This window comes from Heloderma suspectum, chromosome 2 (genome assembly GCF_057233095.1).
Source record: "Heloderma suspectum isolate Gila_16-S chromosome 2, 16-S_ref, whole genome shotgun sequence".
Lineage (NCBI taxonomy): Eukaryota > Metazoa > Chordata > Lepidosauria > Squamata > Helodermatidae > Heloderma > Heloderma suspectum.
The window spans coordinates 45,713,900-45,740,817 of NC_139459.1; the positions used below are offsets into that span (position 1 = coordinate 45,713,900).

The window sequence follows — 26,918 nt, forward strand, 5'->3', positions numbered from 1 at the left end:
CATTAGGGTGGTATCGTCTGCGTATCTGAGGTTGTTGATAATTCTCCCTGCAATCTTAATTCCAACCTGTGATTTATCCAACCCTGCGTTTCTCATGATGTACTCTGCATATAAGTTAAATAAGCAGGGCGACAATATACAGCCTTGTCGTACTCCTTTCCCAATTTTGAACCAATCGGTTGTTCCATGTCCGGTTCTTACTGTTGCTTCTTGACCCTTGTACGCAGCAGGGCGTGGGAGGAGAGAACCATGAAGGAAAGGTGAGATATAAATAATATATTTAGGACAGAGAGTAGAGATTTTTAAAGGCTAAATAATGATACTTGCAATACAATCACAACACTGTGCTTTAACATGAAAAGTCATCAAAGACTTGTGTGACTACCAATGAAAAGGCAATCTAGATGAGTATGGAGCAAGGGTGGGGGTGAGGGAGACACCATGACAGCCCCTTTAAACTAACTTTCTGATGTGGAAAAGTGCCTACAAATATTCCCCTGATTATGTTTTATTAGACTGTTCTGCAATTATGTTGTAGGCTTTTAGAAGTGTTTTATGAATGTTTGCTGCCTTATTACTGTGATAGTTCTTTTTTTATTAAATGTTTTAATGTTGTAAGCCACCTTGGGAGGGTTTCTGCGCTGAAAGACAGCCTAGAAATGTTTAAATAAAATGAATGAATGAACAGGACTGTATTGCACCTGCAGGTACGAACACCAGGGTACAAATACATGCATCTAACAGTAGTTGGGAATGGTGAATGCACATTTAAAATGCTTTTGTTAGGAAATTACAGAAAGCATCAATTGGGAAAAGATCAAATACCTGCTACTGTGTTTTTACAGTGAAAAATAGCAATTTAAATTCACATATGATACATGTGCTCCCAGCAACCACCGTGCCGTGCGGCACAAGTATATTAAAACGGTCCATTATTGATGTGCAGGTGGGGGCTGAGCTGCCATAGGCCCTTTCTTCAGCTCATATCACAAAAACCAGGTATGCCCTAGCCTGTACACCCTCATATCAAGTGCAAAAGCAAGTCCTGCTGACTTCACTGGGCTTTATGCCACTAATAAGCATACATAGGATTACAACTGTAGTTGCAGTTAAGACCACACCCCTATGCCATGTATGTGGAAGTAAGCCCCATTGAACTCAAAAGTGTAATTCAGAGTACACATGCAGAGGCTCTGGCTGCAGTCCTCTGCAATTTGGGAGCAAGCCCCATTGAACTTGGTGGGACTTGTTTTTCTGAGTACATTCACTTAGGATCGTTGCGCTGTGCATTGGCTGAATTTTGCTGCTGCCTTTCTATGGGCAACATACCAGAAAACAAATAAGGAACTCTATTTCATAGAATCATAGAATAGTAGGGTTGGAAGGGTCCTATAAGACCACTGAGTCTAACCGCCTGCTCAATGCAGGAATCCAAGTCAGAGCATCCCCGACAGATGGCTGTCCAGCCACATCTTCAATGCCTCCAGTGTGGGAGAGCCCACCCTTTCCCTAAGGAATTGGTTCCATTGTCGTATTGCTCTAACAGTCTAGAAGTTTTTTCTGATGTTCAGCCGGAATCTGGCTTCCTGTAACTTGAGCCCATTATTCCGTGTCCTGCACTCTGGGATGATCAAGAAGAGATCCTGGCCTTCCTCTCCATGACAACCTTTCAAGTACTTGAAGAGCACTATCATATCTCCCCTCAGTCTTCTCTTCTCAAGGCTAAACATGCCCAGCTCTTTCAGTCTCTCTTCATAGGGTTTTGTTTCCAGTCCCCTGATCATCTTCATTGCCCTCCTCTGAACCCTCTCCAGTTTGTCTGCATCCTTCTTAAAGCGTGGTGCCCAGAACTGGACACAGTACTCAAGATGAAGCCTAACCAGTGCTGAATAGAGGGGAACTAGTACTTCACGGGTTTGGGAAGTGATACTTCTATTAATAATCCCAAAGTAGCATTTGCCTTTTTTGCAGCCACATCACATTGTTCGCTCATATTCAGCTTGTGATCGACAACAATTCCAAGATCCTTCTCGCTTGTAGTATTGTTGAGCCAAGTATCCTCCATCTTGTAACTGTGCATTTGGTTTCTTTTTCTAGGTGCAGAACTTGGCATTTATCCCTATTAAATGTCATTCTGTTGTTTTCTGCCCAGCGCTCCAGCCTATCAAGATCACTTTGAATTTTGTTTCTCTCTTCCAGGGTATTAGCTATCCTGCCCAATTTTGTGTCATCTGCAAATCTGGTAAGCATTCCCTGCACCTCCTTATCCAAGTCATTAATAAAAATGTGGAAGAGCACTGGGCCCAGGACTGAGCCCTATGGTACCCTGCTCATTGCCTCTCCCCAGTTTGAGGAGATCCCATTGATAAGCAGTGTTTGAGTCCGATTCTGTAGCCAACTGTGGATCCACCAGATCGTTGTTTCATCTAGCCCACTTTGAGCTGGTTTGCTCATCAGGATATCATGGGGCACTTTGTCAAAAGCTTTGCTGAAGTCAAGATATATTACATTCCCAGTCCACAAGGGAGGTTACCTGATCAAAAAATGAGATCAGATTCATCTGGCAGGCTTTGTTCTTGACAAATTTCATTAGTACGGGTAAGACAGCTCTTCTTGACTATTTCGTATCTGAAATATTTGTTTATCAAACAGTAACTAGGAAGCTGAGTGAAGTAAGTGGGCATTTCTTGCACTCCTTAGTTCATCCTTCCCCAGCCTGGTGCCTTCTAGGTATTTTGAACTCCCAGCATTCCTTATCATCGGTTATGCTGGCTGGGGCAGATAGGAGTTGAAGTCCACAGCATCTGGAGAATGCCAGTTTGGGGAAGGCTGCCTTAGCTCATCCTCCCCCAAGCTGGTGCCCACAGATGTGTTGGACGACACCTGCCCCCACTCCCTCCTAGCTGGGGGCTGCTGGGAGTTGTAGTCGAACACAGCTGGGTGGGCATCAGGTTGGGGGGAGCCTGCTGTAGCTCTTCAGCGCCAACGCTTTGTTCTGAAAAGTTATAACAAACGCGAGTCGTTACAAGGCGCCTCTCCTCCCCCACAAACCACCCCAAGGAATCCGGGCATGGGAAGGAAGGCACCGCGCCGCTACCACGAGCTTTGCCGCGCGCGCGCGCGCCTCGCTAGTGCACGACGCCGAAGGCCGGAGCGCGCCCCCCGGCCTTCCTGGCCCAGCCTACGGCGAGGCGAGCACAACCTGCGAGGAGGGGAAAGGCGGGGCTTGGCGAGGGCAAAGGCCGGCCGCGTCAACATGGCGTCTACCATGGAGCTCAGCTGCTGGGGTGGCGGCTGGGGGTTGCCGTCCGTGCACGCGGAGTGCCTCGTTGTCATGGTAACGGCGGGCCTGACTGGCTGCGCGGGCCGAGGCCGAGATCCTGTGGGCGGGGGAGGGAGAGGAGGAGAGGGGGGAGGGAGCGGTGAGGCAGCCTTCGCCAACGTGGTGCCCTCCAGATGTGTGTTGGACTACAGCTCCCCCAGCATGGGGATGCTGGGAGTTGTAGTTCAGGAGGGCAGCACGTTGGGCAAGGTGCAAGGAGGGCGATGCTGAGGCGTTGCGCGTTTCTCCTGGGAAGGTTTGGCTTCGAGGTGGAAAGAACTTTAGGGCACAATCCTATGCGTGTTCAGACAGAAAAAAGCCCTACAACTCCCAGCATGCCCCAGCCAGCCGTGTAGGGCTTTTTTTCTTGTGCCCTTATTGACGATCAAGTCAATTTCATTCGATGCTTTCAGATAATGTTTTTAAGTGCTTTGGTTACGCGCATCTTGTGGACAGTGGAGGATATGAATTATTTATAAATCGGTTGCAGGTCCTCTTAGGGGTGATGCCCCCAGTAAAATGTCAAGACATCACATGCTTAAAAAAGTGAACTTCGTCATTCGTAACTATTGTGTAACCTTTGTCACTTGTGGGTATTGTGATGGACACAAGCTTTTTTATGTCTATTTTTAGACAAAGTAGGCTGATATGTAATAAAATGTTAACCTGAGAATGGGCCTTGGATATGTTCCGTGGTAATGCAGGTCTCCTGTACTTGCATATGCATATGTTTCGTCCAATGGGTAAGATCCTCTTTGGAGGCTCTTCTCTGGGTGCTGCTGCCCATGATGGTGCAATGGGTGGCTATCAGGGAAAGAGCCTTCGCTATAGTGGCCCCCAGTCTTTGGAATGCCCTTCCCAGTGAGATCTGCCTGGCATCTTCACTGTATATATTTAGACACCAGTTTTAGACCTTCCACTTTAAGCAGGCATTTAACTTTTAATCTGTTAATTAATTTTACTGCTTGGCCCTCGATGTTCTTAATATTTGAAAAATGTTTAATTATTATTTTTATACTTGCATTCCTGTATTATTATTATTTAAAATCCTAAAAGATGATGCTGTTAAAGTGCTGCACTCAATATGCCAACAAATCTGGAACACTCAACAGTGGCCACAAGACTGGAAAAGGTCAGTTTACATTCCAGTTCCAAAGAAGGGCAACGCCAAAGAGTGTTCAAACTACCGCACAATTGCGCTCATTTCACATGCCAGCAAGGTGATGCTCAAAATCCTACAAGCTAGGCTTCAGCAGTATGCGAACCGAGAACTACCGGAAGTACAAGCTGGGTTTCGAAGAGGCAGAGGAACTAGAGATCAAATTGCCAACATTCGCTGGATCATGGAGAAAGCAAGAGAATTCCAGAAAAACGTCTATTTCTGCTTCATTGACTATGCTAAAGCCTTTGATTGTGTGGATCACAACAAACTGTGGCAAATTCTTAAAGCGATGGGAGTACCAGACCACCTTACCTGTCTCCTGAGAAACCTGTACGAGGGTCAAGAAGCAACAGTAAGAACCAGACATGGAACAACCGAGTGGTTCAAAATTGGGAAAGGAGTACGACAAGGCTGCATATTGTCACCCTGCTTATTTAACTTATATTCAGAGTACATCATGAGAAACGGTGGGTTGGATGAATCACAGGTCAGAATTAAGATTGCCGGGAGAATTATCAACAACCTCCGATATGCAGACGATACCACCCTAATGGCAGAAAGCGAAGAAGATCTAAAGAGCCTCTTGTTGAGGGTGAAAGATGAGAGTGCAAAAGCTGGTTTGAAACTCAACATTAACAAAACGAAGATCATGGCATCTGGCCCCATCACTTCCTGGCATATAGAAGCGGTAGAAATGGAAGCAGTGACAGATTTTATTTTCTTGGGCTCCAAGATCACCGCAGACGGTGACTGTAGCCATGAAATTAAAAGACGCTTGCTCCTTGGGAGGAAAGCTATGGCAAACCTAGACAGCATAGTAAGAAGCAGAGACATCACCTTGCCAACAAAGGTCCGTCTAATCAAAGCTATGGTTTTCCCAGTAGTAATGTATGGCTGTGAGAGCTGGACTATAAGGAAGGCTGAGCGCCGAAGAATTGATGCTTTCGAACTGTGGTGCTGGAGAAGACTCTTACGAGTCCCCTGGACTGCAAGGAGGTCAAATCAGTCCATCCTAAAGGAAATCAACCCTGACTGCTCATTGGAAGGACAGATACTGAAACTGAAGCTCAAATATTTTGGCCACCTAATGCGAAGAGAAAACTCTCTGGAAAAGACCCTGATGCTGGGAAAGACTGAAGGCAAAAGGAGAAGGGGACGACAGAGGATGAGATGGCTAGATAGCATCAGCGATGCAATGAATATGAACTTGAGCACACTCCGGGAGAGAGCGCAGGACAGGAAGGCCTGGCATGCTATGGTCCATGGGGTCACGAAGAGTCGGACACGACTGAACGACTGAACAACAACAATTATTATTTCTATTTATTTATTTTTGGTTATTTTGTTGATTGGTTTTATGATTGTAAGCAACTTGGATAGTATATAAATCATGGGTGTGTAAGTGTGCTGCTGTTCCATTGACTGCAGTTCTCTCCTAGTTCCTTTCAGCCAACTGATATCCTATTAAAGTCCATAGTGTTGCTAATTCTAAGAGTTGAATTGTAGTCAAGATGCTTGTTATGGCAACAGCATAATACAGTTATGCACCCTCAGCCTTTAGGATGGGGCAGACTATAAATCAAATAAGTAGCTGCTTCTTTATCCAAGCTCACATTTCGCTTGTCTAATATCTGAAGAGCGAATTACTGAGTGTATTATTTTTTTAACCTTTATTGCAGGCGTATGCCAGGTTTTCTGGTGCACCGTTGAAAATGAATGTCATAGATAATTCATGGAGAGCACCAAGAGGTATTGCTTTAGCCTTTTAAATGTATATGTTAGATTTTTAGCCCACATTTAACATAATGGTTACATACATACCTAACTCTGCACAAATATGAAAACCATTATACTTGGCTTATGGCACAGTCCTGTGGTCTGTTGTGCTAAGCCAACAGTGGATAGGATAAAATGAAAGTTAGTCTTGTGCTAGTGCCATGTTGCAAGCCACGTGCTGCACTGGTGCAGACAAAAGGAAGTACTTCTTCACACAGCACATAGTTAAACTATGGAAATCACTACTATAAGATGTAGTGGTGGGCGACCAATTTGGATGGCTTTAAAAGGGCATAAGACAAATCCTTAGAGGATAAAACTATCAATGGCTAATAGTCATGATGGCTATATATTACCTCCAGTAGCAGAGGCAGTATGCCACCGTACACCACTTGCAGGGGACCACAACCAGAAGGGTGCTATTGCACCTATATCCTACTCTTGGGATCCCCATGGACAGCTGGTTAGCCACTGTATGAACAGAATGATGGACTAGATAGGCCTTTGGTCTGATTCAGCATGGCTCTTCTTATGTTCTTACATGTAGCAAAATACTTAGGATGTTGCGCTGTTGCAGCAACTCAGAAATGTGCCTTGGATGAATCAGATGTGACTACGTGGGAGAATGATGTTAGGTTGGTGGAGTAGCAATGTTAAGCATAATCTTATCTATGTCAGCAGAACCAAGGAGCACCCATACTCCTCTGCTGCACTGGTGCATTGTTGCAACTACAAAATATGATCATTAATTGAAACATGAAATAAATGAAAAAGCTTCTAGGCCAAATAGGATACTATTGCCTTGCACAGACTAAAGTCTGGTGCAGCACCAACCCTCGGTATTGAGTTAATTTGACTTCCCACATGAGCAAACTTAAACACCTGTTAAGTTACCATTAATAGGGTTATTTTGATTGTATGATCTTGACTGATTGATCCTTTATTTTTAGGGAGTGTACCAGTATTGATGCTGGATGGCACTGTTATTTCTCAGCCAGCAAAAATATTAAACTTCTTAAGAAAACAGGTGAGTTTCCATAAATAGTATGCCATGTTTCATTAAGTTTTCTGTTTAAAGAGCACTTTTCTTGACCTAGTTTTATATTTATTTGCATCCTGTTATTGCCACAAGGTACTGGATGAACTGGTGCCAGCTCATTTAATCCTCTAGAAGAAATGGAGGTATCAGCAATAGCCTCATTTGTGCCATCTTTGGCTTGGGTATGCCAGGTTTGAACCATTACAAACTACAGTCCATATTAAGGGCGTAAGATAGAAATGGAATGCCCAGTGTCTGAAATGTTTTAAAACCAGGAATCCTTCCATTGCATGTGTTAGAATTAGTCGCACTTAATGCTAGCTGCACTATACAAATTCATTTGCAGTAGTGCTGATAGGATTTGGGCTTCCAGTGTCACTACTTAACTGTTGTTCTTATATGCATTGCCACCTTCTTTAAAGTAAGTAACATCCTAATTCTAGAAAGAAATAGAAGTGATTCTGCTGATTTCAACAACTCACAGAGCCATTCTCATCACCACTAGATGTTGAGGTGATTATATGAAAATGCCTGGCTCTTGCTAGCCTCCAGCTACTTCACCTTTTGGCAGAGTGTATCCATTGGTATGGGCTGAATTCAGACTGGGCTTTTGGCACACTTTCAAAAAGCAATATTAGCAGTGGCAGTACAAACCCCTTCCTGGGATTACTTCAGCCTGTGGTGGCAGAAGCAGGTGACACCATGCCATGAAATGGCTGGATTTCAGCTGGACTTTTCTCCAGTCTCACATGCTGAAATAAGCTCTTAACCTCTAAGTAAATTTATTTATGTATTTATTCAAAGCATTTTTTTATCCTGTTCATCAGACAAAAAGCCTCCCAGAGTGGCTTACATAAGATCAATAAAAAACAAGACAGTCCCTGTCCTCGGGTGTACAATCTAAAAGACAACACAAAAAGAAAAAGAAATGGGGAGGGAAGAGGAAAACAAGCAAACTCAGGTACCAGTTCTTAAAGATATATGAGCTTAGGATGAGGGTTGAGTAGAAGTGGTATCAGGGATGCTACCAAAAGCTACAATCCTAAACACACCTGTTGAAAGTAATTTCCATCGCATATGTTTAAGATTGACACGTGTTGCATGGCTGTGATGGTTCTTTGGCTGTTTGTAAGATAATAAAAGGTGGGACCCCGGTGGCTTAGTCGTTAAGATGCTGAACTGCAGACTGGAAGGTCAGCAGGACAGCAGTTCGAGACCCGAGTGCCACGTGACGGACGGACTAAGCTCCTGTCTTCAGTCCCAGCTCCTGCCAACCTAGCAGTTCGAAAGCAAGAAATTGCAAGTAGATAAACAGGTACCGCTTCGGCGGGAAAGGTAACAGCGTTCCGTGCACCTCGGTGTTCAGTCATGCCGGCCACATGACCACGGAAGCGTCTTCGGACAGCGCTGGCTCTTCGGCTTAGAAATGGAGATCAGCACCACCCCCTAGGGTCGGACACAACTGGCTGGGGACACCTTTACTTTACCTGTTAAGATAATGTTAAGATAATAAATGAGATGGAGGGTGCAATCCTAACTTGATAGTTGGCCGCCTCCAAAGTTGGAGGCTGCTGAGTATGCGGTGCAGGGCAGCTGGAGCACAGAGGCGATCATCGCCTTCATGCTCAGGCCACCCTGCATTTTCCCTAAACGGGCAATTTCGCCCATCTAAGCACAGCTTTGGGGAGGGGGAGGGAAGGAGGCCGGGACACACATAGGAAGCTGTGTAAAGCAGCTTCTACAGCCTCCTCCCCTCCCTGCCCCCGGGACCATCCCCTTTTCGCCGTCTTTGCACTCTGTTTCTGAGCGTGGAGACATAGCCAGCATGGAGAGAACTAAACTGGCTACAAGGGGAGTGGGGAGTGGGTGGGGAGCGCAGTTTCTGGGTTCTGAGGTCAGAGCCCTGGTTCCGACCTCAGATCCCAGAAACTGAAATATCCTATGTCCCCCAGATGCTGTCTAGAGGACATAGGATTGTGTCCTTAGAAATAAATATCTTTAACCATATTCTCTAATGAGTATTTGAATGGATATTCATTTCATGGATCTGTAATTTAACAGAGTACATTTTCACATTCTCATTTATATAACTAGATTGCTAGTGTTTCAAAAGTAGAAAGAATAAATAGGCTTTCCAGAAAGATGCACTTTGTAGATGAGGCTGGGAGTCACATTGTGGAGATTTATACAAAAAAAAAATCTTTTAAGGTGGTCCTAGAACAGAGAAAGTTAACCTCTGTTTTTGTTCATAAAAACTAACTTTTCTGAGGTTCCCACCAGTCTATAATAAAGCAACTAAAAGCTGTAGGATTCAAATGTATTGTATAATTTATCAGATAATGTTGTAGAGTATCAGTGATGAGTTTTGAAAGCATCTTAATTTTTATATTTAAAGACAATTTAGCAAAATCAAGGTGGAGCAACTGCAAAGCTCAAAGACTTGAAACTTTTTATAATTAGTAGATTTGTCAGCTTAGCTTGTCTTGTCATTTGACAATTCAGAGTGAAGGCTGTATCTGGTATATCTGAACTATGCACTCCTTGCCTTTGTAATATTTAGCATTTTTACCACAACTGTTTAGTAATACAGTTAAGATTATATTAAGGCTCCTTGAGGGTCTCTTTACTATAATATGCTACCCTATCTCCTTTTATTTGATTTTCTTCCACATTGTTGATTGACATTGTGTGGCATAACCAAATGTAATAGAAATAGTCAATCAGAACATATAATATTAGTTAGGCTTCATAGAGCTGTGCAGCTAGTTCTGTGTGGGCTCATGTTTCCTATATAACACCCTCATCATATCATATAACAAACAACTTTGAAAACTGAAGGGACTTACTAACACAGTTCGTGGTATGGCACTGTGGTCTACTGTTCAAAGGAAAAGATCCCATTGGATAAATGCAAGCATGTAGGCATGCCTAATATAGAACTTTAGATCTTTGCCTATGTTTTATTCAAACAGAGTATTCAGAAATTTCCATGAAAATATTAGAGGTTCCAAGACAACAGGGAGGTTAACATTGGATTCTGAAAACTTTAGTCAGATAATTTTGTCAAATATGAACCATACTGCAAATAAGTAAGCTGTTTCTTTGAATAAAATGCAGCCCACAAATATTCAGATGATGTATAACGTCAATTTTACAAGCTTTTCTATTTTAATTTCAAAAACTTGTTAAGATCAAGCACAAATTTACTTGTGCTATTGTTTGCTTCTTTGTCTGCTATCTTTTTTATTTAAGGTTTTTCCCTGCTTAGTTTTAACATTAGAAAATAAGTTGCTGGCTAGCCTGGAAGTTTCACTGAAGACTGGGAAATCAAGGAAATGAAAGCTGAAAAATCAGGATGGGAGAGGCTTTTGAGTCGGAGTACTTAAAACTGTTTTCAGTGACTAACCAACTTTCTAGGAGAAAGTACACCTTTACTAGAGTTTAAGAGCCACCTCACCTGTTAAGGTATAAGAGCAAACAAAATGTGTCCACTGCGAAATCAACCGTCTACCACTAAAGTCCATAATTTTTTTAAAGAAAACTAGTCTGAGCGCTACTTAAACTCTTAAGAATACAGTCTTTCTCTTCTAGTGCATGGAAATCATTCTGCAGAGTGGATCCCTACAAGAGCCAATCAAAACCACTTCTCCCACTCCCTGCTGCTGCTGTTCTAGGCAAGCCACAGTAGTGCCTGTGCATTCCATGATAGCCAGACACTTTACCTCAAGCAGGAGCCAGTGACTTGCACAGGACATCCTTCCAGTCCACATCGTTTGGCCCTACATGTGGCAAAGCACCTGCTTCTTTTGACAGCCAGTGTACACAAGATCAGAGGACAAACAAACTTCTGGGTTGTCCCATGGACAGTACAGAAAAGTTTCTGCTTAAGGTAAAATACCTGGGTGTTGGAGCATTCAGGATGGCTGCAGCTTGACTGGTACTGCAACATCGGTGTGAGAGAGGGAAGGGTTCCGCTTGAATCCTGTGAGGAGCTACTCCGCAACAAGATCCCTGTGCACATATTCACTAGGGGCAGCATCCAGTGCAACACTACCACTAATGTCAACTATGTGGCACTAGCGTAAACGACCTCTAGAGCAAGGCCAGTCGTGCTTGCTGGCACAAGAGATTTTTCTGGGAAAACTCGTTGGGCCAGCAAGTGCTGTTGCCATTGCACTAGAGGTTGCTTATGCTAGCGCAACGTAATTTACATTAGTGGTAGTGCTGCATTGGATAATACCCTAGTAGAGCAGATTGTACTCCATAAATCCCCAATTCTTTCTGATATTCTTTATATAATAAAGAAGCCAAACCAGAGCCCAAGTGTATTTGTAATTAATATTTTATGTCTTTTAGAAGAACAAAAATGTATTTTTAAAACTGTCGATCATTCAGATTTGCCATCTCTAGAAACAGTTCATATTCTAACTATTAGGATAGGCGCACCTTAATATTTCATAAATATTATAGCTGCTCTTGTTAGATTTATGCAGGTATCACTGAGCCTTGAATGAAGTGTCTGTATAACTCCAGCAGTCACACTATCATAATATTTTGGAACCATTAAATTGAAAGAAAAGTTAAGTTTGTATGTATAGTTATTATTTGTTGTTCTATACATTTTGTGCTATAGGAAATTGATAATAATTTAACTTTATAGGAACTCTTACTTGTGTTTGTTTTCTCTTTGGAAAGTTTCATATGAAACTCTTGACCTTTAGAAAGGGTGTAAATACTTTTTTTTTAATTTAGCATTTTAAAATATGTGTTTTTAATGTTTTTTAAAAAATGTTCTTGTTTTGCAAGTGTTAAGGTTTTATTGCTTTAAATTATTGTACACTGCCTTGATGGCTTTTTAGAAGAAAAGGCAATATTTAAATAATAAATATGATTGCTTGCTACATGAATGTATTGCTTTTTTTACTGATAGAAGTATAATGCTGATTATGAACTCTCTGCAAAAGAAGGTGCTGACACACTGGCATACGTTGCACTACTTGAAGAAAAACTACACCCTGCTATGGTAAGATACACAGCTATTGCTTGTGACCAAAATTAATATTTTGGGGTGTCATCCAAACAATATCAAGCACATTCCTAGTTTGCTCATTGAAATTAATGGGACTGAATTTTGGATTGAACTGCGTGTGTGTGCACCTGTGCACTATGAGATGCTGAAGGAAGTAGTTTTGGCTTTGGGGGCCACTGATCACCATTAACATCGGGTCTCTTTAAAATCAGCACTCAGTCAGATTTAAGATATTTAGGGCGCAATCCTATGCGTGTCTGCTCAGAAGTTAGTCCCAATGAGTTCAGTTGGGATTAATCTCAGGTGAGTGGGCATAGGATTACATCCTTAAACAGATGATTGAAAGTAGGATTATTTCAGTAAACTGAAGCAAAAGCTCTAGGAGCTCTGTATACTGTGCTGCTTTGGCCTAGTTCTTACAAGCAGCAAATAAAGAGGTAAATTGGTGTCAGGGTTGTACCACTTTGGACCACAGGTGGAGGCTCACATGAGAGTGTTCTTCCATCCAAAAATGCCCTTCACAAAGAAAGCTAGAAGTTGATAAAAAGGGATCTAGCATTTGTTTTATTGAAACATTTATATGCCACCTTTCTGAGGGTCAAGCAGTAGCAATATACAATAGTTCATTAGCCAAACGCTTTTTGAAGTAGATGGGTTTTACACTGCCTACAAAATGGCATGAGGGAAGAACAGCCATAGACCTCCTCAGACTTAGCCTTCTTCTTAGCCAGGTTTTATGTGTGCAGTTTTCTGTCTGCCATTTGTGAGGACTAGGCCTGTGATGACATAGAAGCTCAGCTAATGGATGGAGAGGATTTGCAGCTCACGTAACGTGTGCTATTCAAGCTTGTTACTTTTGCTGCTGACATGACAGAAGGGCTGTGTGCGTGAGGAATTAAAATGGGATATAAGTTGCTTCTTTAAGCATAATGGAGTACTTGATGTATTTGTTACGTTTTCTGATTAACTTTGGACAACCAGTTCTGTTCTGGTAGTCCTGATTGTGTGCTATGTACTTAAAATTGTGTGTGTGTGTCTGAAATAATCGGTAATAACTGGATTTTGAGTCTAACGAACAAATAATTTGGTGCTTCAACATCAGAACCTACTTTTTAGATTTTTAAAAATCCACCAATAGACAAATATTCGTACAACACTCTTGTGTTTTTTTTATAGGGGAGTGGGGTGCTCATGTTCATTCTTCAGTGTTAACATTCTTTATCGTTGTAACTTAGCTGCACACTTTCTGGGTTGAAGCTGATAATTACTACAGTATGACAAAACCATGGTTTGCGTCAAGAATTCCATTTCCATTGAGTTGGTACCTACCTAGAAAAATGTCTGGAGAAGCACTTAATAGGATCTTGTTGACAAAAGGGGGGCCTCCACTCTACAGTATCAATGAAGTGGAAGTACAGGTAAATGTTATTTTATGAGTAATGTAAGTCTCACATTGATGTAAATGTACTAAGTGTAAGGGTTTGTTTTTGTCCTTTCATGACAGTAGTTTCCCATTGTATCTGCAGTGTAGTATGTAGTGCTATAGTCTGTGTGATTTTTGGTTTTAAACATTTAAAGTAGATTTGCCTTTTTTATTTTCCTGTGTTCAGATACATTGGCTTAACAGGAGGGGATATAGTTCAGCGTATATTGGTATATAGGGTAACACAGGAAAGATGAGTGAAGTTTACAGACCTATCAGCCTCCTAAATCAGCTCTTTAAACAATCTGCACATTTCCCCAATATAGGCATTTATTTTTCATGTTGGTCAACATTCCCCACCCCGCCCTCCAAAAAGACAGCATAAAATACATAAACAGCAATTTCAGAACAATCACTTAGGATTATTTTTTACTAGCAAAAAAAGTTGGCAGTGCTGCTACGAAAAACCCTCTGAAATCTGTTCAGTGCCATGAACACCAGCTGGAGGCACAGGTGTGTTTTCACGACACAAAAATGGTGCTAGGTAACAGTCCATGGGGAAAATGTTCCATAATTGTGGAGCAATTTCAGAGAATGCTCTGCTCCATATTGCTGACAATCTTGCCTTTTTAAAGAGAATACTGAGCAGGATATTCTCTGATAATCTGAGTGGATAAGAGAGTAATCCTGTGCCCCCTATACAGCATCTGGGGGCCATAGGATAGTTCAGATTCCTGGATCTGAGGTCGGAGACAGTGCTCCGACCTCGGACCCAGGAGTCCGAGCTCCCTGCCCTCTCCTTGCAGCCAGCCCAGAGAGAACCATGCCACCTGCCTATCCGAGGTTGCAAATGTGACCCCAGAGAGCAGGGAAAGGGGGCAGTTCTGTGGGTGGGGACTGGGGAAGCGGGGATACAAGCTATCTCCAGCCCTCCCCAGACTCCTTTCTTCCCCCTCCGCAGAGCCTTAGCTAGATAGGCATAAACACCTGTCTAGCAAAAATGCAGAGTAGGAGAAAATTGCTTCCACGCTCCTCCCGCTCTGCATAGGATGCCCATCAGCCTCCGAGTTCAGAGGCTGACAGGCATCTGGATAGTTTTGTGCCTTAATAGTTTCATATAGGTGAAAGTATTTTGTTAAGTACAGGGGTGGGCTGATTTTAGTCTTGTGTGTTTGTCTTCTTTTTTTTATTACAATACCCATAGCCTAAATTAAATTTACAAAGCAAGAGTACATTTTCAGAATATCTTAACAATAAGGCATGTTTAATCTGTTAAATAATCCTGAACATGCATTCTTAAACACATGATGTTCCACCATAAATTAGTAGGTGGCTCACGTGTCACCCACGCTGTACATAACAAAAGTACATAAGGCCCAGGCCATGTAGGCACTACAGTTTAACACCAGTACCTTGTACAGTACCTTGTACCAGCAAACAAATTTGTCAACTGGTGCAGATGGAAAGAACTGGTGTTATACATTTATTCCACCTAGCACTAGTCAGAAAGGCATTTTGTACCAGTTGACACTTCTGAACTGTTTTCAAGGCTAGGCTCACATACAGCAAATTAGGGGAATTAATTCATGAGATGATCAAGGCATGGATAAGTGCCACTCATCTTCCAGCAAGATACGGGCATAGTATGATCCTGACATGAACAAACGGGGGATGGGGTGGGGGGGAACCATGCAAAACAAGTGAAAAACCCGCAAGCATACACAGGTGGTTGTATGTGTCCACACGAGGACATATGGCAAGTTCACAGGCATTGTCTTAGGGTTAATACATACATTTAGTAAGTACATATATAGCACTATAAATTTGGACCGTCTTTAATTTGGATACTTTGTTCCACGGATTCATCACTGTCCATCATGCAGACCCTGCATTAATTTGAGATAAGTACCTGGTAAGGATGTTGTGCAGATAAGCTTTGGTTTCTTTTTTTTCTTTTTAGATCTACAGAGATGCCAAGGAGTGCCTGAACCTTCTAGCGACCAGACTGGGGACATCTCCGTTTTTCTTTGGAAACATGTGAGTGCAAAATATTTATAGTGTTTGCAACATATGTAGTGTGGTACTTTTAACGCCAAAATGCTTATTGTGTTGAAAAGTATGTTTGCGTTTTTGTTTATCCTTGCAGATTAGGAACAGACTCTTTTTTCTTTTGGTCTGCTAGCTTTAACATCTGCCTTTGTTCAGCTAGTAGTTGTCACAAACAAGACAGTGTCTAATCAGACATCATTTTTAAAAAGAGCTCCCAGATGTTGAGCTTGGCTTGATTTATTTATTTTATTTATAACCCACCTTTCTGCCAAAAATGGCTTTCTCCTGGTTTTGTAAGTGAAATGACACATTTATGTACTAGTGAACTGAGCGCTGGCTCAGCCATCAGTCTAACCTCTTCCCTCATGCTTCAGGCAGGCAATGTGCCCTTCTTTTCTTTTTTGCTTTTAATGAAAAGCACATCATGTTTGTTTATCTTGTTGCTTTATTATTTTTTTTCTGTAAAAAATACTCTTTTTAAATGTAAAACTGCTCCATAGTAGGGATGGCGGCGTATTGCAACAATATCCTTGTGTGCTAGCCAATCAGTGCTGTGCAAAGCTGGCTTCTGCTACAAACTTGCAGAACCAGGCTTTTTTAAAGCTCAGCCCTAGAGAGGAATAGATATATCATCACTGAACACTGGTTGGCCACTTCCAACCTAGCCCTGCTGTTCTATGTATGTTGTGTTTGCCTTCTCCCAAGAGCTATTACCTATGTTGCTAGTGGCTGTTTTTTTAAAAACCTAGGTGATTTAAGCCAGACCATGACTGCCCTAATTACAGAATTTTTTTTCCTCTGAGGATACATCTTTACAGGTTTTGAGGCGGGGTCTGATCCTCCTTGGATATGCTGTATTGCAAACAGCTCTTACATTCCACGGTATTCCTATGTTCAGGTTGTGTTGGTCTCTGAAGATCTGTACTGCAGACAGGAGAAAGACGAGTTGTACAAGTTGATGATAAGATTCTGGCCTAGCGTTCGAGGCACTATTTTCCTTCTACGGACCCATCTTGCATCCTCCTGCAAGCATTATGTAATCTGTCCTGCCTGTGTGATTTCTGCTTCTAGGTGTTTCTAGGACAGCTTGGGTAGTATCTACAATGAAGCAGCTCCCATGCTGTTGGGGTAATGTGTGAAGCAGACCTGAATTTGATGACTAGCATGTTGATGGCATGTGATTATCATCTATATCTCAACATTCAATTTAGATTTATTAATTTATCCATGCTTATATATCTCCACCAAAGGAAGAGCTGAAATGATGGCAGTGTTTGATATTCATGTCTCTAAACAGGACTGGAACATGGCAATAGCTGCTATTTTATAATTGTATGTTCAACCTGCACAGGGGCTGTAGTAAAATGGTATGCAGTTGGATGCCATGAACAACTGGCTCTTTTAGCCCATTTAATGGAGAGTCATGATGACGAAACACAATCTTGCAAAACGATCATGAAAATAATGAATGATGCCTTATGACATGTTGAGTCGAACAAATGTTTATCTTCCCTCATGAGTTCAGTACTTCCTCATTAGCACACCTGCTAGCTTGTGAAAATCTTCAAACATAGCTATGATTTGTTTTATATGTTTCTCTGTTTAGAAAGTTTGTTATGGAGTTTGAGGTAGCTGTGTCCCATGTTTGTTATCTCTAGGCCTACAACTCTGGATGCCTTTGTGTTTGGTTTTCTTGCTCCTCTTTATAAAGTACCATTCCCCAAAGTCCAGTTACAAGATCATTTGAAGCAGCTTCCCAATTTATGTCGCTTTTGTGATGACATTCTGAGTTGCTACTTATCAGGTAAGCAACATGTTTCTCTTCGAACATGTTCTGTGTTTTCAAAAGAGGGGTGCCTGTATTCCTATCTAATCTATATTACAATTAAATTCTTTTGCCAGACAACTTCAGAAGTCTATCATTTTTTTATGTTTCTACTTTGCACTGGTTAGGATGCATGCAATTCTTGGCCTTCTTTTCCTTGTGAAAATCTTGAAAAGCTTTCTAAGGGTGTAATCCTATGTATGCTGAGACAGAAAAAAAGTCCTACAACTCCATGCTGGCTGGGGAATGTTGGGAGTTGTAGGACTTTTTTTCTGTCTAAACATACATAGGATTGCACTCTAACGATTTTCAGTTGCTCCTAACTTTCTTTCTTTTTCTGTTTGCTCTGCCTGTTTAGGCACCTCTCCAGCAGGTCAAGACACCGTTGATGCAAATCTGCAAAAACTCACACAGCTTGTAAACAAGGAATCCAACTTGATTGAAAAGGTTCTTCTTGTTTCTATCTTCCTGCATTTTTCTGATCTTGTCAATATCATGTCTAACTTGTTCTTTTGTTAACAGCTGTTCAGTGTGTTTCCACCAATTCTCTTTTTAAGCAGGGGTAAATAGGGTGTAGGAGTCAGAAAGTAAAAGGGGCACATGATTGAGGAGATCAGAACCTATCCTCGCTGCTGATGTACTTTTCTGCACCTTCTTGGTCCAAGCGCTTTTCTCCCCAGCCAAGCTCTGAAGCCAAAAGTGACCTTGGCTGGGAGAAAAGCATTTGAGGAGAGGGGCTACAGGGACAGAAGTAGTGGGTCAGGGATAGTTCTACATTCTCCCTTTCACATTGTTTTTACTTTTAAAATCAGACCAGCACCATCCTGCCACTTCATTCTTTTTATCTAATAGGGGCAGTTCTATGTTGTACAGACACACAGAAGTAAAATTAGCATGTCTAGTTTGACCCTAAATTATCATCTTAGCAACATCTTGCTAAAGTTCTTTTGAAGTACATGTTATGAAGTGATTGTTTCATAGTAATCAAGATTATATTGCTTAACTTTGAAAATTCAGCATATTCACTTGCTTCAAAAGTCAACAAGGCAGCAGTCATTTTTTCAGTAGGAGTATCTAGTGTAAACTCTGGACATTGGCACTCGGTTACAGAGTTGGAATAGGGAATCGTTAACCAGCAACAGAAGTTATATGAACAGTACTTATGTGTTCTGTATCACGTTAATTCAGAATGTGCTCTTTGGATGTGACCTCTAGTAATTAGCAAAGAGAGACTGGGTTCGGATGATCACAGCAGGGGAAGCATCATGGCTGCTCCCCCTATGCGTGTCATGCATGTGACCACCATTTGCACGATTCCCCATGCTGCAGCGTGGGTTGGCGTGTTGTCTGAACCTGGCACGTGGGGGGTGGGCACATTGTATCCACCCTACAACCCACAACATTCAGTACAGGTTGTAGGGTGATGTGCTATGTGCTGTGCCATGTACCAGGTTCGGACGACACTCAGCGCAGGCAGTAATGCAAATGGCAGTTGCATGCGCAGGGGCCTGGGGGAGCAGCCATGACGGCTTCTTCCCCTGCTGCGATTGTCCGAACACAGCCAGAATGTCGCAACTGAAAATAATCTGTTTCAAGTTTTGCTACTTCCCACCAGAAATTAATTTAGGCTGCAATCCTATACACATTTACCTTGGAGTAAGTCCCACTGAAGTCATTGAGGCTTACTTCTGAGTAGACATTTATAGGATTGCGCTTTTATTTGCATCCATACACCAATTGCTTTTGAAACATCTTAACTTCTTGAATATATTTCTGTCAGTCCTTGCATAATGGGAATTGATTTCTCTCTTCTTAAATGTTTGTTTCCATCACATCACACTAACAAGTATTGGTCACTCATTATTGGTGGCAATTTCTGTTCATTTTACTTCTGAAACGTATTCAGATTTAATTTAGCTATATTTTAAAGCTGGATTATCCCAGTAATGTTGAGCCTTGAACATCCTTGCTAGATGTTCCCCGGAATACCAGAGAAGTCATTTAATGTTATCCTAGTCATGCAGGAGCTTTTTTCCTCTGAATGGCTCCTGTGCAGCTGGAGTAGCATTCAGTCATTTGGTGGAAGCCAGTTGTTGGGTCCTGCCCATGGCATCAGACAGTGTGGTGGGAGATTGGATGCCAGTTCCTATAAGAAAGACCCACACGATCAGCTGCTTCCCACATGTCATTTAAATGTTACCCCAGTTGTGCAGGAGCACTTACAGAAAAGCATCTCCTGCATGGCTCAGGTAACGCTTCAAGTGCCTTGATTCTTTTGGTGTACACATGATAGCTCAAAGATCTAGAATAGTACGTGTTCATGGACAAACAAGAATTGACATCCCTACCAATTGTACTTTGGCAACTGAAATGTCAAGAAATGATAAATCACATTGTTAAGAAGATTCACTGAACGCTCAAACTGGTTTACTTGTGAGACTGCACCAGTGTGTATATTTAGGGAACTGCCCTGTAAAATGTATCAATGAATACTGCTGTGTGAAGGTTTTGCTATAGATAATGTTCTTCATATATCTGAATTGGTACATACGTTGTTTCTGCAGATGGATGACAATCTTCGTAAGAGTCCTCAGCACCCTCCACGTAAGCTGACAACTCTCAAACTTTCTACAGCTGGGGAAGGAAATAGTTCACCAAATCGCTTATCACCCTAAGAGTTTAAATTTCATATTTATGTGTATATTCTGATATGATGACTGTCTCTGATCAATCTTTGCACTGATTCTATGTGTACATGAAGTTAGGAAGAAAGGTGAATTGACTAATAGGTGCAGGCACATTCATTCAACTAATGCACTCTGTGGTCATTGTGGAAACAGTAAAAGTCCAAATTGACCACAGACAGACTCAGTGAGTAATTGCACTGTAGCATACAAGGTTGCCTTAAGTGCTGCATAATGCTTGTCTTTCAAGATTGGTACATTTCCTGACCAAAAGGTAAGATTCCACTTTTGAAAATACGCAAATACATCAGTCTTTTCTGCTAGATTAAGTTTCAGTTTTGACTGCAATCATGTTATGGCTCAACTGGGTTGTTGTATGTTGAAGTAGATACTTGATCATCACTTCTAGCATTTTTATAGATGCTTGATGGTTCAAGTTACTGAAAGATGGTTCAAGTACTGAAAGAAAATGAAAATATCAGCTTACCTGACACAAAGAGCAACCAACAGTGATAGGTAATTGCCATTTTATAATTTTTTTTTGCAAGCAATGATCAGTGTATGTGCACTATTTTTAAAAGAATACATGTTTAAAAAAAACCTCAACTCATTAAATTGGAATTTCTTATTAGAACTGTTATTCAAATTTGGATTTTATCAAGAATAGGACAAATTTGAACAATCTCCTTGATAGCATGCCCACCTTCAAAATTGCAGTGATTTTCACAGATTCCCTTTACTCCCCCCACACTACCTTTTGTGGTATGATCCTCCAACCATCTGGAGCAGTTTTTCAAGGGGCTGCAAAGAGAAATCACCATTCCATTCTTCCAGTATAAACAGAACTTTGCTCATGGGGAATTTGGATCCAACCCATTATATAGTACTGGCACTGTTTCACTTTGTCCTCCCTACCTCTAGAGCAGGGGTGTCAAATGTACAGCTCATGGGATCCAGACAGGCCCCCAAGCCCTGTCTGGTGGTCCCCAGAAAAAAATCAGAACAGGGAATAAAAATGCTCTAGGAATGGCCTCTATTGTTCCTGTCATAGGAGCCTCGTTCCTAGAGCATCTTAGGAAGCAAAGCTTTGCATGCATTCTGCTGTGCACACAGCTCATGATGAGCATGGGCTTCCCCAAGTACTGAAACAGCAGGGACAGCCCACCATTCAGTACTGATGTGTGTACAGCTCTATCCCTGACACTGCAGTAAATAAAGAAGCACTTACGCACATAAAACCTTTGTACAGACACGGGAGCTTCTGCATCAACAGAGAACCCCTAGATCAGGCTGACGGTGTAATACCCATTTATAATGGTAGTGAGAGGCATATCATTTTAGCAGTAGCTGTGTCTCAAATGGTCCAGCAATTGTATGATTCTAAATCAGGGCTGGCCAACTATGGTGGGGAGGGGAAAATAAATGCTTGGGGACTGGTTTACAGCAAAAAGAACACACCGTAAGGTTTGCAGGAAGCAGGGTGAAATTGAAAACACTCACTGTCGACATCTGTGGTTTCACAGAGGCCTCGCGGGTGTCCTGTCACTTTGTGTAGCGTACCTGCCAGGTTCGAAACAGCTCCTCCTGCTCTTCTTCCAACCTGGCAAGTGCCACAGAATGACAGCACACACTAAATGCCAATGGGTTGGATCCAGTGCTCGTCATCCACTAGCAGAATGGATTTTCCAGCACCGTGTATATCCCCAAACCTGTTCTGAAAGGTTGGGGAATCCTCCAGAGCAGATTTGAGGCATGCACGGGGGGCTGCAGGGGAGAGGACAGGACAGGGAAGTCCTGTTGTGCCAGTGGAAGTTTGCTAGCAAGACATTGGATCCAACCCTGTGTCTGCTCTTGCCCCATGCAGGATGGAATATGGGCCACATAAGATTGAAATATAGACCAGAGGCTGGCCAAGGGCCCTCACTAAAATATAATTCTGAATTTTCAATATATCAACAGATATTTTTGAAAATAGTACTTGGCCAAAGTGGCAGCTGCTGTTAACCAATTGATGATTTAGTATCCAATTCTAAAGAAATTGTTTTCATGTGGATATAAAATGCAGTTCACTTTTCATCTGATTTTATTTTGCCAAATCAAACAAACTTGATATTTTTCTCTAAATAAACTGCAGTATTCTGTGTATATAGAGGAATAGCTGTACAAACAAGCCTGTAAATTGTGTATATAAATGTACTTACAAAATATTACTTTATAAAATAAGGAATGTAAAGATCTTTCATGTGTCTTGTTATTTATAACAATTTTGGATGTTTAGCAAGAATAAATTTTAAGTTTCATGTTACATCTAGAAAGTTTGCTTTCGTTATTTGAAGCTGCAGATGCCACACACATATCCAAGGGATATATGTTAAATAAAAAACTGTTACTGTCTAATCTTGACAAGGGACATCAAATGAGATCATGTTACTTGGCTTTTCCAAAACGTTCATACCATAAGAAGTACTTATGAAGACTGTTGTGTGCTTAGTCTTGCCTGTTTTGTAAGCGTATGTGACTGACCAAAAAACTTCTATATTTGCGAGGCTGCAGTCCTATGAATATTTACTTGGGAGTAAATGGCTAATGAACTCAGTGGGATTTACTTCCACGTTAGATATGCATAGGATCAGACTGTACAAATGCCCTACTCTTTTGTTGCAAATACAAAAATCCCCCCCCCCCCGCCATTTAATAATGTTTTATATTTGAAGCAGCATTTCCTATAGGAGAGCTAGTACTGGACTGTCCTTAAAGACTGTTACAAGGACAAAATTAAAATAGTTTGCTCAGCTTTGCTGGTAAAAGGAACCCTGATAGGTGGATCTGAACATTATATTGTAAGAGTGCTAACCATTTTTATTTTTAAGTATCATTCTTGTCTAACGTAATAGAAAATGTGAGTTGCCTTTCTTTTTAGGCATAGCAATAACATTTGTGAAAGAAGACAGGAAGTTAATCTATAAGGAAAAAAGGTAGCATGGGATATTGTTTCCATTCTTGGTTGTCAGGGCAAAATCATTGGATGATCACTAAGGAAGAGAAATTTACATTTTAGCTAAAAATAAAACAATAGTACAGTGATATTACTAGGAAATTGCCAAGAGCCAGTTCAGATATAGGAAGCGTTTAAGGCCATAGATTTTTAAAAATCAGCTTCTGTTACAAAAAAAAATGTGTTTTTAATAGGACATGTTGTAGTGTATAAAATAAAATTGCTATACTTTTACATGCGCATATGGATATACATCTCTGCATACTTGCATGCCTAGGACATGAACCTGCCTTGCAGATAGCTCCAATACTGCTGTCACCACCATAACCACTAAGGCTGCAATCCTGTGCATTTTGGAAGTAAGATGCTTGCAATAGGACTGGGCTGCAAGCAACCATCCCACCTTGCAACTACCCTCATTAACAACCTCTTTGCATCCAGGGTGGTGGATGATGACACCACTCTTTCTGCCAGTTCCCACAAACTGCTCATTATTCAAACATCCATACACATACTGTTGTTGTTGTTCAGTAGTTAAGTGCTACTATTGAGCATATTGTTGTTGTTGTTCAGTCATGTCCTACTCTTCGTGACCCCATAGACCACAGCACGCCAGGCCTTCCTGTCCTGCGCTCTCTCTCGGAGTGTGCTCAAGTTCATATTCATTGCATTGGTGATGCTATCTAGCCATCTCATACTCTGCCGTCCCCTTCTCCTTTTGCCTTCAGTCTTTCCCAGCATCAGGGTCTTTTCCAGTGACTTTTCTGTTCATATTAGGTGGCCAAAATATTTCAGCTTCAGCTTCATTATCTGTCCTTCCAATGAGCAGTCAGGGTTGATTTCCTTTAGGATTGACTGATTTGACCTCCTTGCAGTCCAGGGGACTCGTAAGAGTCTTCTCCAGCACCACAGTTCGAACGCATCAGTTCTTTGGCGCTCAGCCTTCCTTATAGGCCAGCTCTCACAGCCTTACGTTACCACTGGGAAAGCCATAGCTTTGATTATACGAGCCTTTGTCGGCAAGGTGATGTCTCTGCTTCTTACTATCCTGTCTAGGTTTGCCTTAATCTCATCTGCTTCTGTTAGGTCCCTGCCTTCTTTGTCCTTTGTCATGCCTGTCTTTGCACAAAACGTTCCCTTGAGATCTCCAATTTTCTTGAAAAGATCTCTAGTCTTTCCCATTCTATTGTTTTCCTCAATTTCTTTGCATTGTTCATTTAAGAATGCCTTCTTGTCTCTCCTTGCTATTCTCTGGAACTCTGCATTCAGTTGGATATATCTTCCCCTTTCTCCCTTGCTTTTCGCTTCTATTCTTTCCTCAGCTCCTTGTAAAGCCTCATCAGACAGCCACTTTGCTTTCTTGCATTTCTTTTTCTTTGGGATGGATTGAGTTGCTGCCTCCTGAACAATGTTACGGACCTCTGTCTATCACTCTATCTGTTACAGACCTCTGTCTATCAGGTCTAATCCCTTAAATCTATTCCTCACCTCCACTGTATATTCATAGGGGATATGATTTAGGTCATACCTGAATGGTTTAGTGGTTTTCCCTATGTTCTTAAATTTCAGCCGAAATTTTGCAAGAAGCAGCTCATGATCTCAGCCACAGTCAGCTCCAGGTCTTGTTTTTACTGACTGTATAGAGCTTCTCCATCTTTGGCTGCAAAGGACATAATCAATCTGATTTCGATATTGACCATCTGGTGATGTCCATGTGTAGAGTTGCCTCTTGTGCTGTTGGAAAAAAGTGTTTGCTATGATCAGCGTGTTCTCTTGGCAAAATTCTATTAGCCTTTGTCCTGCTTCATTTTGTACACCAAGGCCGTGCTTGTCTGTTATCCCGGTGATTTCTTGACATCCTACTTTAGCATTCCAATCCCTATGATGAAAAGGACATCTTTTTTTGGTTTTAGTTCTAGAAGGTGTTGTAGGTCTTCATAGAAGCTTCTTCTATGATCAACCTCAGCTTCTTCGGCCTCAGTGGTTGGGGCATAGACTTGAATTACTGAGATGTTGAATGGCTTGCCTTGGATTCGTTCTGAGATCATTCTATCGTTTTTGAGATTGTACCTCAGTACTGCTTTGCCCACCCTTTTATTGACTATGAGTGCTACTCCATTTCTTCTAAGGGATTCTTGCCCACAGTAGTAGATATGATGGTCACCTGAATTAAATTCGCCCATGCCTGTCCATTTTAGTTGGCTGATTCCCAAGATGTCGATGTTCAATCTTGCCATCTCATGTTTGACCACCTCCAGCTTACCTTGATTCATTGACCTTACATTCCAGGTTCCTAAACAATATTGTTCTTTTCAGCATCGGGTTTTCTTTTCACCACCAGACACATCCACAGCGGAGTGTCCTTTCGGCTTTGGCCCAGCCGCTTCACTCTTTCTGGTGCTACTTGGAAATGCCCTCTGCTCTTCCCCAGTAATATATTGGACACCTTCCGACTTGAGGGGCTCATCTTCCAGCATCATATCTTTTAGCCTTGTGATATGTTCCATGGGGTTCTCTTGGCAGGAATACTGGAGTGGGTTGCCATTTCCTTCTCCAGTGGACCACATTTTGTCAGAACTCTCCTTCATGACCTGTCCATCTTGGGTGGCCCTGCACGGCATAGCTTATGGCTTCACTGGGTTATGCAAGCCCCTTCGCCACAACAAGGCAGTGATCCATGAAGGGGAGGCAGTGATCCATGAAGGGGACACATACTGACTGCTCACCAAATAAAAACATTTCAGGATGGCACAGCTGATTTAAACCAGCCTCTGTCCTAGCCCTGCTGTTAATGCAGTGAAATTCCAAGGAGAATGGTTCTGTAGAAACTGCAATTGAGGACAGAAGAACGTTTTGTGCAAAGACCGGCATGATAAAGGACAAAGAAGTAGGGATGTACGAAAGTCACTTACCTTTTAACGAAATGTGATTCAAAGTGGGGGGGAGGCGCCCCGTCCCTCCCCCCCGAAATTTTGGTGGGGGGGGAGGCGCCCCATCCCTCCCCCCCTGAAATTCTGGCCAGGGGCGAGGCACTCCATCCCTCCCCCCCCCGAATCTGGGCCGGCCAGGTCTGCAAGTGGCGGCGGCCGTAGCCACCGCTGTTTGCGTCCCTGCAGTCAGCTGTGATAGGCTACGTAAATGTTTACGTAGCCTATCACGGCTGAGTAAAAAAAACAACCGCGCGTACGCAAATGTCGGTGCCCATTTGCGTACGTGCGGTTTGTTTGTTTGTTTTTTACTCAGCCGTGATAGGCTACGTAAACATTTACGTAGCCTATCACAGTATTTTTTAAAAATCTAGCCGTGATAGGCTACGTAAATCTTTACGTAGCCTATCACGTTTTTTTGTGTGTGTTTTTTTTACTGGAAATGGCGGTGGCGGCAGCCGGTTGGAAGACCGACCGCCACAGCCGCCGCCGCTGAACCGCCGCCGGAGCCGCCGCCGCCAGGAAGATTTGCCGAAGGTAAGTCCCATCCCAGGGGGGGCGGGGGGGCAGACCATTTCGCCACCGATTTTGGGGGGCCGACTGCACTGGCATTCGGCCTCCCCGAGATTCGTGGTGAAATTCTCTGACATCCCTACAAAGAAGGCAAGGACCTAACAGAAGCAGATG

General features: G+C 42.2%; 1 protein-coding gene across 1 annotated transcript; it reads left to right on the forward strand.

Annotated features, from left to right (window-relative positions):
• Positions 1-3,231: 3,231 nt before the first annotated feature.
• Positions 3,232-22,615, forward strand: MTX3 (metaxin 3). The gene is made up of 9 exons (XM_084833366.1): positions 3,232-3,337; positions 6,164-6,233; positions 7,211-7,287; positions 12,230-12,322; positions 13,564-13,746; positions 15,712-15,788; positions 17,459-17,604; positions 17,984-18,072; positions 20,190-22,615. The coding sequence occupies exons 1-9, from the start codon at positions 3,257-3,259 to the stop codon at positions 20,298-20,300; spliced, it is 927 nt and encodes a 308-aa protein (XP_084689492.1). The 5' UTR covers positions 3,232-3,256; the 3' UTR covers positions 20,301-22,615.
• Positions 22,616-26,918: the final 4,303 nt, after the last annotated feature.

What these genes read in the sequence shown, in the direction of transcription:
- MTX3 (XM_084833366.1), top strand. Translation starts at nt 3,257, where the DNA reads ATGGCGTCTACCATGGAGCTCAGCTGCTGGGGTGGCGGCTGGGGGTTG. An exon ending in TTCATGGAGAGCACCAAGAG is followed by an intron (nt 6,234 to 7,210) that starts GTATTGCTTTAG and finishes CTTTATTTTTAG; the next exon opens with GGAGTGTACCAGTATTGATG. An exon ending in CCGTTTTTCTTTGGAAACAT is followed by an intron (nt 15,789 to 17,458) that starts GTGAGTGCAAAA and finishes TGTTATCTCTAG; the next exon opens with GCCTACAACTCTGGATGCCT.